This window comes from Phodopus roborovskii, unplaced genomic scaffold (genome assembly GCF_943737965.1).
Source record: "Phodopus roborovskii unplaced genomic scaffold, PHOROB, whole genome shotgun sequence".
Lineage (NCBI taxonomy): Eukaryota > Metazoa > Chordata > Mammalia > Rodentia > Cricetidae > Phodopus > Phodopus roborovskii.
The window spans coordinates 53,773,253-53,788,523 of record NW_026126407.1 but is presented as its reverse complement, the minus strand read 5'-3'; the positions used below and the strand labels follow the sequence as shown (position 1 = coordinate 53,788,523).

The 15,271-nt window shown below is 38.7% G+C and overlaps 1 protein-coding gene across 21 annotated transcripts in view; it reads right to left on the bottom strand.

Moving 5' to 3' along the window:
- Window positions 1–15,271, bottom strand: part of Rbfox1 (RNA binding fox-1 homolog 1) — a 1,049,790-nt gene that overhangs the window by 26,888 nt on the left and 1,007,631 nt on the right. For 12 of the 21 annotated variants that reach the window (XM_051181369.1, XM_051181375.1, XM_051181367.1 and 9 more), the window contains 2 exons: window positions 13,483–13,525; window positions 7,821–7,885 (listed from right to left, as the gene is read on the bottom strand). In XM_051181369.1, coding sequence (XP_051037326.1) covers window positions 7,821–7,885; window positions 13,483–13,525 — 108 coding nt within the window. The remainder of the gene's footprint in view (window positions 1–7,820; window positions 7,886–13,482; window positions 13,526–15,271) is intronic. The other 9 variants (XM_051181376.1, XM_051181389.1, XM_051181368.1 and 6 more) reach the window with 1 other exon arrangement.

Genomic DNA, 15,271 nt, shown 5'->3' with positions numbered 1-15,271 from the left:
ACCACCACCACCAATAATGATGATGATGATGATGATGATGATAATAATAATAATAATAACAACAACAACATGTAAAAAGAAAATATGGCACAGAAGCTGAGTTGTGTATATATATATATATGTGTGTGTAAGCATATATGTGTGTGCACCAGTGCATGAATATATAGGATTCATAGGTTGATGGCAGAGCAATCTTTAGTCACTCATCATCTCATTCCTGAGTCAGGATCTTCTACTGAACCTGGAGCCTGGCCTTTGAGCAAGGCTGACTGGCAAGAGAGCTCTACAAATTTGACTGTTTCCCAACATAAGGATCACAGGTATATGCCACCATGCCCTGTTTACACATTGTTGCTGGGAATCTGAACTTGGGTCCTCATGATAGTGAAATAAGAACTTTCTCCTGTTTGAGGGGGAGGTATCTATAAATACTTGATGAACTAAGATTCTGCCTTGGGTGTGTGTCCTTCTGCTCTGCTGGGTGACTGTTATTATTAAGTTCACTCTTCGTTGGTAGTGGAAAGGGCTCAGCCAGAGGCTGTGGAGTGTGTTCTCACCACAGGTTCCTGACCTACCTCCAGGAAGTCAACGTTTTCTAAGTGTTCACAGTGGAAGGGCTATGAAGGTACCACTTAAAAAGATGGATTTCATTTGCTTTTTGTGTGGCCTATCAAGCCAATGATCTGCAACCTGAAAAGCATATAATCAGGCCATGACATGACCAAAGGAGCTGTTATACCTTGTTTGTCACCTGCAGACGTGGATTCTCATGTGGCTGTGACGGCCATGGTCTGCTGGGTTTGGAATGCCCTTAATCTCTCCCTTGTTGTCCCTTGTTGGTCCAGTCTGTAGATTATTACAGGCCTATTTTTTAACTTCCTTAATTACATATTCATCCAACAGTGCATAACACTAGAGAAGCCATGATAAGTTATGTATAAAAGGTAATTAGTTCTTGAGGCAAAACTTGGGCATATTTAAGGCTTGAAAGAATGTGTGTGTGTGTGTGTGTGTGTGTGTTTGTGTGTATAATTATGTGTGAGTGTGTAAGTAAATGTCTGTGAGTGGGTATGTGTGAATGGTCTCTAACTTAAAAACGAGAGAAAACCAGGTAATTCATCTTTATAGTATCAGTATTGCTCCTTGCTCTTCAATTTGGCATCTCTAGACCCAAATTTCAAGTGCTTTCTGTTTCCTTATTTAGGATTTCAGAATCATCTTAGTTGTTCTCAAATTAAATCAATAACAATTTAATGAGCATGTTAGGAGAAAATAGATTAGCATAGTTTTAACTTTTTGGAGAATGTAAGATCAGAACAATTTTAAAGAAGCAGTGATGTGTTGATGTAGTTTATTAAAGAATTGGCTTTTGCTGGCATTTCAGTCTGATATCATAGCCATCTCAGAAATGCATTTCTTTTAAATATCTGGTAACTTTCTAGAACAATTAACTTCTCTTTCTCTTCTTGAAGGGTTGTGTGTCACTCAAAAATGTGACTGAATCTGTTAAGGAAATAAACTTTAAATAAAAAAGACAAACAAAGACACATAAAAATAAGATTATGTATATCATGCATATATCTTGGTGCACATGTTCTTGTGTGAGCATGTGAGTATGCACATATATAGATGTTTTCCATATAGAGGTTTAATAAAGCCCTGACTATAATTTCAGCCGTGGTACAGGGATACAAATGGATATAAAGATACTGGTGACTTATTCTTATTACATTCCTATTATGAGGTGACAGAGTATCTTTTGTTTGAAAAAACAAAAGCTTAGAATTTCTCATCACAGTGACAAAAATGACTAAAAAACTAAAACCAAGAACAACGTCAGGAAGTGGCTATCACAGGCTACTAAGGAAAAGGTCCTTCTCACTGCCATTTCATTCTTGACAGCAGAGAGCTACCTCAGTGGCTTTATCTCCTTGGGCCATGCCACATGGTACTCCTGTGTCTGCCCTGAGCTTTCATGAGCTCACCCCTTAGCCCTCTGTTGACCTAGTAGCTTCATTCTTGCTTGGTATGACCAAGTTTTGTCATACCCTCTCTAGACTTTCTCGAGAGTTTGTTTCTCGAAAAGATTGATTACATAAACAGGAAGCCCCCACATGTTATCAAAATTTGTTTTCCCAAGGCAGTGTACAGAAAGGGAAACTGGCTATAAACTAACAAGAAAACAAGAAAAAAAAAAAAAAAAAAAAAAAGAAAAGAAAAGAAAGAAAAAGAAATAAAGGTACAATATATTTTGGCAAATTCCTAGAGGAAGAACATTAAAGCTGAATGGTAGAAGGAAGAATGGGCAGAATTCACTAGTGCCCAAATAGAAAGTCGATGCCTTATATTCCATTTTCCAAGCTCTCTGGGCCCTGGAAGGTGGTACATCTGTGAATGTAAGACCTATCCTTACACATGTCCCTAAGAACAGGCTTGAGGCTTGCTTCTCCTATTCTGGAATAGTTGAAATTCTTGTCACACCTGGTTTGAAAAGGAAGAATTGGGAAACCAGGAAATGCCCCTAACCTTTCTGTGTGCTGTATGTCCTCATTAAACATTCTACATGGTCTATACATTAAACTCTCTATATTTTAATTCATGGCTAGAAAAAAAGTGTAAAATCATCAAGTTCAGATGATACAACTATTTTCATGAAATAACCTTTCTATAATGAAAATAAAGTCCTTAAATGTAAATGGTGAACTTTTTATTCAGGATGCTCATTTGCTTTTTACGGTGCCAACTCCCTACATTTTCCGTGTGTGTGCATTATTTTATATATATGTTAAAATGGCTTATCATCTTAAATAAAGCTATTTGCCTGATATCCCAGTAGAAATTTGGCAATCTTAAGTCTGAATCTAGAAAATAACACCTAAGTTAGACTGTGGGGCTGTGCTACAAAAGTGGAAATGGACTCAGATCCCCCAGCCTCTTCAGTCTCAGACTAAGGTTCTTCAGACTAAGGTTTTGTGTAAGAATTTAGTTCCCTTCTCCATCGATTCACTTATTATGAAATAGAAAAGAGAAAAGGCGCTGTTTTTTTCTCTTGACATTTTCCTTTTCATTTCTTGCCCCCTCTTTCCCTCTGCTTGTTCTGACTCTCTTTCCTTTCTGTTTACCTTACTTTATCCACTCACTCACAGATCTAAGAATTATCTATCTCTCTTCATATCCATTCATCCATCCCCCATCTCCCTATCTACATATGTTTGCATTTCTGTCATGCATATAATAAAGACAACACTACTTATGTCTATTCAGTTTTACTAATCTATCACTCTCTGAAATGAATCATCTAATTTTCAGCTTGTGATACCTGGTCTGAATGGTGCTTAAACTCTACAAGTCCTGGCTTTCTTGTTCTGAGATGTATCCTTAAAACTCTTAGAAGTTCCCTATAACTATGTAAGATGACAAGATTTTGTTTGGGTTTATATTAGATTGAGCTATATGGAATTGCCACTATTATACTTCCTTTTCTTTTCATATAAAAACAATGAAACTTTAAGGTCTCTCTTGGAAAATGAAGCAGATTAAAGTGAAAGCAGACCCTGTTGCTCACAGCCTCCTTGCTTAGTCTAAGGATGCCTATGTGCCTTGTGCTGCACTTCATGTTAACACAACTCCAGCATTTTAGATGTTTATAGCAAATAAATGTTTGTAGTTTTGTCTGACTTTCAATGAATATCTCTTACCCAGAAGATATATTTATGAATTATGATTGTTTCATTCTATGTTCCAGAACACATATTTCTTAGTTACTTAAAAATGTATTTTTATATTTTAATATCTCAAAACCCCTCCACTATAAGAAAATATATATAAGATTAAAATTATATGATTAAAATCATTTTTAATATAAACATATTTCTTAAAAGCATCAACTTTTGGACAGTAAATTTCCAATGAACACATCCTTCTAATCTAAACAGAACTTGATAGAAATTATTTTCCTTTCTAAGTGATAATTGTTATGTCTTAATTTTCAGTTTTATGTACTACCTTACTTTTCAAAAAGCACTATATTTATTTGAAAGAAAAAAAACCATGTTTTAATTGATAGACAAAATGGTCGCTGTTACAATCATATTATTGTCAAACTTGATAGTAAGACATTCTGTTCTTTGTGCTTTTCTAACCTGTCTAGGTCTAGTTACTCTGTTCCCTAACATGGAGAGACACCTTCATGCACCAATCCTTAGGGAGTGTTAGAGTATCAGCAAGCAGGACAAGCGTGGCCAGAGTTTCTTTCTAGCCAGAGTATTTCATCAATGTTATGTACACATCACATATACTTCCCCACTATGAGTGCCATAATTCATTGAACAGGGGACCTTCTCCACTTCCCACCTCCCAGTTGGATAGGCAAAAGATGCAATAAAGACCAAGCCATATACCACAAGGAACCAAGAGCCAATCAATAAAGAGAGATCTGTACCCCAGGCTTATTCCAAGCAAGCCATTCATATAGCTAATGTGATGGACCTGTCCAACCCAACACGTACCACAGACACATCAGCAACACCAAGTAGCATGCAATGACCAGATGACCACAGGCCCCACCGCCATGCTCTGATTGGTTCAAGCTCAGAAAACAGTCTCCTTGAGAGTCTGGACAGCTGGCTTCCATTACACCAAAACAAGACTAACAAAATAAAGAATTGATCAAGTCAAGTGTTACCAAATGCTTATGAAATGTCAAGAAAGCTGTTCACCTATTCCCACTCAATTCGTCAACAAAGCTGTGACATTACCTAGTTTAGTTCAATCTTTGGGGTTTGGAAAAAGCTTGGCCCATAGCAGATGGTCTTTATCCAGGAGGTCAACCCCCAGAGACTCTAGGGCTGCTCTGAGATTGTCAGCATGTGATCATTGAAGCAGGAAGATGATGGGCAGGATGCTGCAAGGTACCCATTAAATACCTTCTGGACAGCACTGAGGTTACTGCAGTTCAATATTTTTCAAAGGCTTCCTGAATCTTTAAATTTGTAAGAGTGTAATTTGTGCTGAGTAAAGGTAGAATTCTAGGAAACAGAGGGTGGGGGCAGCACAGCAGGCTTACTTTCACCTTGGAGAAAGCTGAAGAGGGAACCACAGGGAAGGTTTGCTGCTGTTTTTCTTTTAATCAAATTGATTTTTTGTTTTTGTTTTTTTGAGACAGGCTTTCTCTGTGCCTTTGGAGGCTGTCCTGGAACTAGCGCTGTAGACCAGGCTGGTCTTGAACTCATAGAGATCTGTCTGCTTCTGTAATCAAATTGTCAACCAGTGACCATTTCTCAAACATTCCCAACTCCATTAATTTCTCTTTTAAGTTTGAAAGGGTTTTGTTTGTTTTGGAAGTGTATCTCTTTGTCATACTGTCTGTCTGCCAGAGAAGAGGTAGTTAGAGTTTGTTATTATTGAAGCTGTGGTATGATAGCATAAAAATAATTCATCATATCATTATGCTGATAGATTCTGCATCTTTAGTAGAGATTGAAAAGCTATTCTGATAATTCCCCCAATTACCCTGAATATGTTGTAATAAAGCCCTTTCCTTGTCTGCATTGATTAAAAATAAAAGGTGCCAACACTTAGTAATGATAAATCAAACCAGAAATTCCATTTTAGAGATTGTTTTCTGGAAATTCACCTATTACTGAATTCACCTCAATGAAAAATTCTGTAAGTGACAAGTATTCTGATAACAATAAAGTTAAATAGGGCCAGTAGTCAATTTCCACAGTAACCAAGAGGATCTAATGTGCAAACATCTCTAATAAACAGCAAGAGGCCAATTACATGGAAAAGAGTATAGTTAGTGGGGTCTTCAGCTGCAAGTGCTACACTAAACTGGGAATTGCAGTCATTAAAGATTTATCCGTCCAAGAATGAGGGTATTTTATTTCAGGAGAATGTATCACCAATGAGAATTCTTTTCTTTAATTCTTAATAAAATTAAAATTGCAGGATTTATACAGATATTTACGTGTGTGGTGTTCCACTGTGTAGAGAATTTTAACAGTTTCAGATGGATGCAAGTGGAGATGGTGGGGTTCCTATTCTAAGAACAGTTATTAGACATTGTTTGTTTTGATCAAGTGTCTAAATTAGTCTTATTGAAGAAGGCGATTTAAAGTCCATCTTTGTAATTAACCTTTCTTCAACTTGGGGCTAGATGTATTTATTCTGAAGAGAAGCAAGATAAACACTCAAAGAAATAAATCTGTTTAAGATTCTTATAATTATACAGCAGGCTAAAGTTACTATGATTATAATTACATACAAAGTGGGCGTTTGAGAATTTAGCATCTAGAGATATTTTCATAAAAATAATTAAGGGCTGTAGCTGAGCCACATTACAATTGAGACTGTGTGGATCTTCAGTGCATGGAATTTAATAACATTTAAGCCTTTTCATTTGTAGAATGATCTCAAGTATTTCAAGATTGTCATCATCTTTATTAGCCTTATTGACCCTCTCAATTTTCCTAATCCTGTGTCAGAGAATACTGAAGATAGTAATTTACATGAAACATCTTGCATCTTGGCAACTGATGATTGGGTAAATGGATAATTCATGTATTTACAAGTATGTCTGGCCAGTGGCTTGGATTTCTTTGAAGATTCCCTACAATTTAGAAAACGTGTTATGAGTGCTCAGGAGAAAACAGTAATAATTCCTGTGTGTGGCCAGACAGCAAATCTCAGCTCTGCTTGCCAAAGAGTCATTTATGACAAATTTGTGCATGGAGCTAAGTACAGCATTTTAAATTCAGGGATTTCTTTTGCTTTACTAAACTACAAGAGGGGCTGCAAGCTAACAGCTGTCCTCCGAGAGTTCTCTTTCTCGAGCCACGCCCCTTGCCTGCTTGCTTACCTGTCTGACCCAGCATGCCTCAGCCACACATGCAAATCGTTACCATTATCAATTTATTCATGAAACATATCCTTAAATTAAAACGGTCATCACAAAAATAAGCACCCTCCAGGACATTCACGCATGCAGAGCGCCTGAACATTCACATTAATGTCCTCAGAGGACAGAGCCAGGAAACCGCATTCAATATGGAAACACATACATTTTGTTTGTTGGCTGGTTTGCTGCCCAACCCCCCCCCTCCCCAACAAGGCACCTATATAGAAATAGCTATAATTTTTTAGAAACCATCACATCACCAAAGCCTGAGGACCAAGGCAGTCACACACATCCATTCAGAATTCTGCATTTTTCAAATACATTTCTGTACCCTCGGCTGCCAGTCTTTGTGTGAAGTGTGGTGCAGTGCAAATGAAAGTTTGGGCACTGGGCATTGCCAGGATCAATGAATCTCCTTACAAAAGCCAGATATGTTGCCCATTCTTTTACTTTGATTCAATGGGGCAGAGATGAAAGCTTTCCTGGGTGTCACGAGGAAAGGAAGTGAACCTTCAGGTTTATTACTTTCTCATTTCTTCCCATCAATTAGATGAAACTATGGTCTTACACAGAAGGCCATGAGAAAGATGAACAGGTGTGTGTGTGTGTGTGTGTGTGTGTGTGTGTGTGTTTGCATGTACAAGATAAAAGGTTATAGGAATAAAGAGGCCTGAAAAACAGCTATCCAGGGACACAGATTTTCTTTGCATTGCATCAGACAGGGTGAAGAAGTCACAAAGAACAAGGCTTAAGCATCCATCTTCTCTGCATGTAGCCTGTGCACAGGTTCACCATGGGACCTAACATTTAGGGGCTTCTTCTTCAATAGTCATGCATGCTTCAAGCAAGACCAAATAAGAATAAGTATTTCCTGCCCCACCAGCTACTTTCAAGTGATCGAGAGAAGGAAGAGCCTTACCTGTCACTGTAGGCAGCGGCAGTGGCAGGGGTGGGCTGGGCGTAGCGGTATGCAGCATAACCACCCTAAAACACAAGGAGAGATGAGGATTAGGAATGTAGAGCCCAGTTCAGCAACACCCAGTGGTGGGGAGCCCGCACCAGAAAAGCAGGTACCCAAGTCCTCCCATCCAAGGTTGAGGTTAATGAAAGCTTAGTATCAGAGCAGAAGTAGAACAATACTGGAGAGAGGAGGTTGAACACCCATCCTGGCTGTGTGTTAAAGGTTAGAAGCCCTAAGAATATCTTCAGAAGCAGAACCCAGAGACCCTTTGAAGAAAACACACCTAAGTGTTAATGGTGATGGTTTCAGAGTGAGAATTAAATATTCTTCCTACTTGGCTGAACTTTCCAGATTTCCAGAATTGAACACGTTTTACCATAACTTACCAACTATTAACTTAAATTGTATTAAATTATCTTTTATTTCTTCATAAAAGTAGATATTCTCCTGCCTCATATTGATTTTAGAAGCCAGGTCAGTAAATTTCATAATAATCGTGTGTGTATGTGTGTGTGTCTGTGTGTCTGTGTGTGTGTGTGTGTGTAGTCACTTAATTATTGATGTTTTTGTAGAAGGCTTTATTAATGTTCCATAATTATTACAGAAGTGAATAATTGTCAAAAATCTGTCTTCTCAGTTGAAAATACCACACTGCTGCTTGTCACACAAATTCAGACAGAGAATTTGATTCGGGGGGGATATGATAAAGTCTTCCAATTTGTAAATAAAATCATTAAGAGAAAAGAATTTGAAAAGGAAAATAATTAACATTTAGTTCTGTGTACCAGTAATTGCCATTGTTCAATTAAGCAAAGAGGGAGAGCAAATGTGCACATTGAGAAGGAATTGTGTGCAGTGGAGCATTGATTAGCAAGCTGAGAAAAGAACAACATCTTGCTCAACAGATCAGGGCAATATGTCAGCCACCATGGAAGGATCTCAGGACGATTAACAAACTGGATCCAGTGTCCAGAGCTAACAAGGGGTTCACTAAGGCTCTAATGAGAATGCATAGCACTGCAATCCTTCAAGGGCTGGAGTCTCACCTTTACAATGAGGGGCCAACTCGGGGTAGAGTGGAGTGTCAGAGGGCTGACAACAGCAAAATGCCCAACAACAGGAGGACAAAGTTGACAAGTGTCACACATGTGGCCTTATACACAGGGATGAAGCAAAGCTACAAAAATAACTTCAAACATGTAGGTAATAGCTTTTGACTGATTATTCCAATGTTTCTGACTGAAATCCTCTATCATATATATCATAGCTCAAAAGAGCCTGTTTTTCTATAAGGAAATTTGTTTGGATCAGCCTTGGTAAAGACACACCTAAAACATCTTGGTGGATAATCACCAATAATACAGAGCCAGGAGTTTCTGTGACAGCTTTCCTTAAGGAAAAAAAAAAGTGTAATTTAAAACAAAAAAGGTCTTAGGCAGACACCACCTGGTGTTCCAAACACAGTGTGCTCTAATGAGCAATGGACGGGGGGGGGGGGGGGGGGCTCATTATATGTGCTGAAGAGTCATAAAAATAAAGCAGGTGTCAGACCAGCACTGAACTCCTGAGGAGGAACGCCGGGCCAAGAAGAAACCAGGTCACCAGTTTTCTTGAGTTGTTCTTTTAATCTGCCTGACTGTTTTTCTTGGCTTTCATGATATATCAGAATGATGTAAGTATGCAAGCATGTGAATTCAATTTAATGAGGTAGGGAAGGGTTAGAATTGGCCAGCCAATGACTATGAGGCATTAGCAGCAGTTTGGGTGAGTGCGTCCGTGCGTCCGTGCATGCGTGTGTGTCTGCCTGCCTGCCTGCCTGTCTGTCTGTCATCTGTCCAGGGCAAAAATTTGTAAAGCTATTTGCATACATATATCAGCTTTTATAAATTCTAAGTGGTGATGGAATCTGTTCCCAGCAATGTCTGCTTTGCAAGCCCTTGTGGCTTGGATTCTACAAATTCTCTGGAAGTTTGCAAAAGGATTTGTCATGAGAGCAAGTAGGAAGGAATTCAACCAATATGAAGCATGGCTACAGTGCACACAGAAGTAGCTAATGTGGGCTTCACTGCCTACAAGGTTTATATTTATGGTGGGAATGTAAGTGTAGCTATGCACATCTACACTACCTTTTTCAAAAACCATTTTATTTTTACTTTTTCTTTTTAATTTTAGTTTTGAGATTATAATTGGATTACAAAATTTCGTCATTTCTTTTCTTCTCTCCCAAATAAGGTGAACTATGACAGTTTAGGAATGCTCTCTTTTTTATATATTTGCTGATGACTTCACCACTGAGAGAAATAAGTTTCTATGCCAAACCATAAGTGGTCAGTACCCTGAAAATTGGTCTGGTACTTAGGATTTTTGCTTTTAAATTTTCTCTCTCTCTTTCTCTTTTTCTCTGCTTTGTTTTTGGGGCAAGATCAAATGTAGCACAGGCGAGCGTCAAACTTGCTATGCAGTTAAGAATTATCTTGAATTTCTAATAATCCTGCCTCATCCCCTGAAATGCTGGAATCACAGCTGTGTCCCACCATGACTAGTACAGGAGGACCTGAATATCTTCAGGGCTTCATGCATGCTGGGTATGCACTGTACCAACTGGGCCACAGCCCTAGCCACGTTTATGTTTTAATTTTTATGTGTATTTGTGTGAATGCATGACACATGCATGCATGTGCCTACACAGGTCAGAAGAGGCCATTGGATCCCTTGGGTGTGTAGTCACAAGTCTCAGGGCTGAGAACTGAACACTCTTCCTCTGAAGAGCAGCAAGCACATCTCTCTACCTTCACCAAGGATTCTTCAGACTCAATAGCCTCGTCTGCTGATATGTTTAGAATAAATGGGATGGCTTTGACCTTGGTAAATAATTCACATGGTAGTAACAGCAATGTTCTGCCTGTGTCTTGTCTAGGGCAGTGGCCAACAGTCCAACAGTCTTAGATGTTTATCTTTAGAAATGCAGGGACAATAGTTAATTAATTTACTTATATTCTGTTAACTTATTTGCTTTTACCTTGTCACTTATTTTGTTGTACTAGAATCTCTTACATGATGATGCAGTGTTAATAAGCTATTTTCCAAGATCACCCTCCCATTTTTAAACTTTACTTTTTACTTTGAGATAGTATCTTATAAGCTCAAAGTTGGCCTTGGGCTGATCTTGTAGCCGAGCAAGCTTTGAACTTGTGATCCTCCTGTCTTCACCTCCCAAAACCAGGGATTGCTGTTATACCAGATTGACCATTATTAAATGAATTATTTTCTGTTGCATGTGAGTTTATGTGTGTGCAGCTGAGTGTGCATAGATGAGTTCATGTGTTTGGAGGCCAGAGGACAACCTCTTCAGGAACCTTCTATTTTTCTTTCTTTCTTTCTTTCTTTTCTGAGACAGGGTCTTCATTAGTCTAGAATTTGCCAAGCAAGCTCTACAGATCCTTTTGTCTGCCTTTTCAGCTCTGGAGTTAGAAAGAGATACCTCCATGGTTGGATTTAAGAAACAAATAAACAATAAGAAGAAAACACAAAACCCCTCAGTTTTGAAGATCCATCTCAGGTCTCCTGCTCACAAAGCAAGCACTTTACCAAAGAAGCACCCCCTCAACCCCTAGTTAATTTTATTTAATGTAAGCATCTGTGGAATGTAGGATTGTTCTTTGCAATATGAGATAATGGTATGAAAAGCGTTTTGTGGCTTGATCATACCACCTCTCTGCACTATGTGTTCTCTTTCTTGGTTCTCTCCAGCACGAGAGCTCTGTTGCAGCAATAGCAGAGCTCTGTGTTAACTCAATATATGTGCAAACACTGTAAAACAGCACACAGATACAAATTGCTTTAATTTGCTTTGCAAAAAGTGTGACTCGGATGAGCTGTATTGCTCTGTATTCTACAGCTTGCTGATCAGAGCCAGAACTTCTGCATAGTTCTATGCTGATGTCTGAAGAATGAGGTCTACCTTCTGTTTGAGGACCCTAGTGCCAAGTCTTGTTGGACTCTATAACTGCAGACCTACTGAACAAATAACGTCACTGAGAAGACAAGATTTGTTCTTCTCCAAACCAAAGAAGAAAAACAGCAGAGCAGTTTTATATAATCTATTCACAAAAATATTCATGAGTATATGCGTTCCTGTGTGCATGTACATATTCAGGTGTGTCTTGTGTGTGCGTTCATGTGTGTGTGTGTGTGTGTGTGTGTGTGTGTGTGTGTGTGTGTGTGTGTGTGTTTTGCTGAAGGTTGAATCCAGGTCTTTATACACACTAGGCAAGTGCTCTTTCATTGTCCTACAACCAAAACCTTCCTTTGACTTTTTGTTTGACACAAGATCCCATTAACTTCCCCTGGCTAGTCTTGGCTTACTCTGTAAGAAGCCTTGAACTTGAAATCCTCCTGTCCTGTCCTTTTCAAGTTCTGGGATGACAAGCCTGTGTCATGGAGCCATTAGTGCTCCTACCTTTCAGTTACAAGGCAGTTTTAATATTAGCTATAGACCACATTTTAAGACTGTTGGCCAGTGGTGAATATGTTTTTTGTTTGTTTGTTTTTCCTACAAATTTACTCACTTGGTGTTTTTTTTGGAAATGAGAAATAGGGTTAGCAACTGGAAAGGAAACTTTCTGACTATAATAAAAGCAGTGAGAGTTATAAGAGATGCTAGCTATGCAGCCCCTCAAGGCTGGAGGTTTAAGAGAATTTGGAATTGTATTCTAAGAATCAACCAAAGATTATTGAGAAATTGATTCTAAAAAACCCTTACCTCATGGAGTGTGTGTGAGTGTGTGTGTATGTGCCATGGAATAATGTAGATATCACTTTAGGTATTGGCCCTGCCTTCCACCTTGTTGCTTCTTACTCTGTACACTTGAATAGCTGGCCTGTGGGCTTCTTCGAATCCCATATCTTCTCCTCACATCTCTCTGCAGCAGTGATGGATCACAGATAAGTGGTACTATACTTGGGTTTATTTGGTCTCTGTGGGACTCAAAACTTTGGTCCCCAAATTTTTCAAGTGCCTTACCTAATGAACCATCTCTGTAATCCAAAAAGTCTTTTTTTCTGGATTATTATTATTATTATTATTATTATTATTATTATTATTATTATGTGCATTTTTGTACATGTAGTGAGTGTGTGTGTGTGTGAGTGCATGTGTGTGGTGTGTGCACATATGCCACAGAATGCATGTAGAGGTTATAAGACAACTTTCAGGAGTCTCTTTACCTTCGTTTCTATGGATCAAACTCACGGAGGCTGTCAGGCCTTAGCAGTTGACACTTCTATCTGGAGACATCTTCCTCATCCTTTTTTTATTTTTGATTGTTTAATTTTTATAATTAAATAAATTAAGAGCCATATTAGACCTCTAACATGGTATATTCATGATGAAGCTAAGTAAACAAATACAGTGCTTGTATCTGGAAAGAAGTGTCCCATCAGCACTGTGGACCTGTCAGAAGGTTCACAGGATGAATGTGTATTGAACTGGAAAATTCAGTTAAGGCTCCCTCTGTGTTAGAGAAAATTTGCCCTCCCAGGAATCATCTTGTTAGTGAGGATTTCAAAGCAAACCCACAACCACATGATGAGTATTTTTTCATCAGTCAGGAAGTCATACCTGTAGCAATTTATTGCCATACACTGGCTCTTGATACACTACTCTATAAGGAAACAGAGATGTAATGTTTTCAATGCAAAAAGGAAATAAATAAAAGAAAGTGCACAAATCAGACAGCAACCCTGGAGCAATTCATTTACAAGTTTGCTTCTCTTAGTTCAGTGTTGAGAGCAACATGCCAAACCAAAAGCAGGCCTAGGCGTGGCCCAGTTCTGGACTTGCAAATCCCCACACTGACAGTTATAAGGGAGGTGAACAAGGAGCTCAAACCCTGTGGTCTGCATTTAGGATATACCCATGTTTGCTATTATGAAGCTAAAAGAATAATTTCATGGCTTCTCACCTTTTAATCTGTATCCCAACAGTTTTAGTATTATGATTATCTCTTTATCTCATGGTTGGAGTTTTCTGTCTTACCTGAGGATTCAGTTTTTTGTTAAGACTTAGGGGGCAAAGACAAATGAACAGGGGAAACCTGAACCGAAGCAGCAACTTCAACCATTTCTGCTCACACAGTCTTCAGAACTGCAGTGATCACACACTGAGGGCTTCAGTCACGTAAAGACACCCTTACCAAGTGAGTCTGTGGGCACACTTAAGACAACTATGGTGTGATGCACACATCTTCAACATGCTTAATTCTGATCACATCTCAGTAGAGTCCCACACAACCGGGAACAGATGTAAAGTGAGTGAGTTGCCCACAGGGCTATTTCATGTTGCTCACTGGAGGTGGAAGAGAAATTGAGTTGGAAGAGAAACTCTTTGGCTTCCATGGCAGATAGCAAAGTGGTTGACTATTTGAAGACATTTAGAAACTTGCCTTATGGATCTGTGTATACATATTTTTAAAGTTACCCGGCTTTCCGTGATTACATTTAACTTTTCTGAAATTTAAGAGCATGCAGCTATTCCTATCCAAATTTATTTTAATTGCCTCTTTTCTCCCCCACACTTTCCCTCTCTCCTCTCTCTTTTCTCTTTCTCTTTCTTACTTTTCTCCCTAGTTTTCATTGTTCATTTGTATGTTTCAGGTACAGATATTATTGTCTAGTGATCTAATCAACCCTTTAGATGCACCTCTTTCTTTTCTTTTCTTTCTTCCTATGTGTATGAGGGATGAGTTTGTGTGTCTTCATCAAGGAGGCCAGAATTCTCATCATTTGACTTGTTATGTGGGTCCAGGGTCTAGATTCCAATCCTCATGATTGAACAGCTAACAACTATGGAGCCATCTCTTCAGCCCCTGCCCTGATAATCTCTATATTACATTCTCGCCCCTGATCTCTTACTGAATTTTTAGAATTCCACCATTTTGAACTAATCTGTTGTCCAGTGCTTAAGTGTGGAACTGTCTTCAAATCACTTGGGTTCAAGCTTTGGTATCAGGAAATAATTTGAATAAATTATTTCATTTTTTTCTGGAAAGAATTTGAATAAATTATTTCATTTTTTTTCTGGAAATAGAACCTTACTCTTTTGAAAGAAATGACAGTGATATAGTCCCTGTCTCACAGACTGTGGTGTGGAGGAGATGCTGTGGCATGGACCAAGCATCCCCTAACATCTTAGCCTCTTCAGCACTAGAGTACTAGAGTACTCATAGTGACCGAGAATGGCCAGCCTAATGTGATCCCTCCTGGACCCCTTCAACATAAAGTATCAGGAAGGAAATACTTAAGGCTAAGTTTTGCAAGACTCCTGGTGTCGGTGTCTGCAAAGCTCCAAGCTCACTCCTCTTATTCCCAAGCTCACACAGCATGGAGGGACTGAACCAATTTATTGCAAG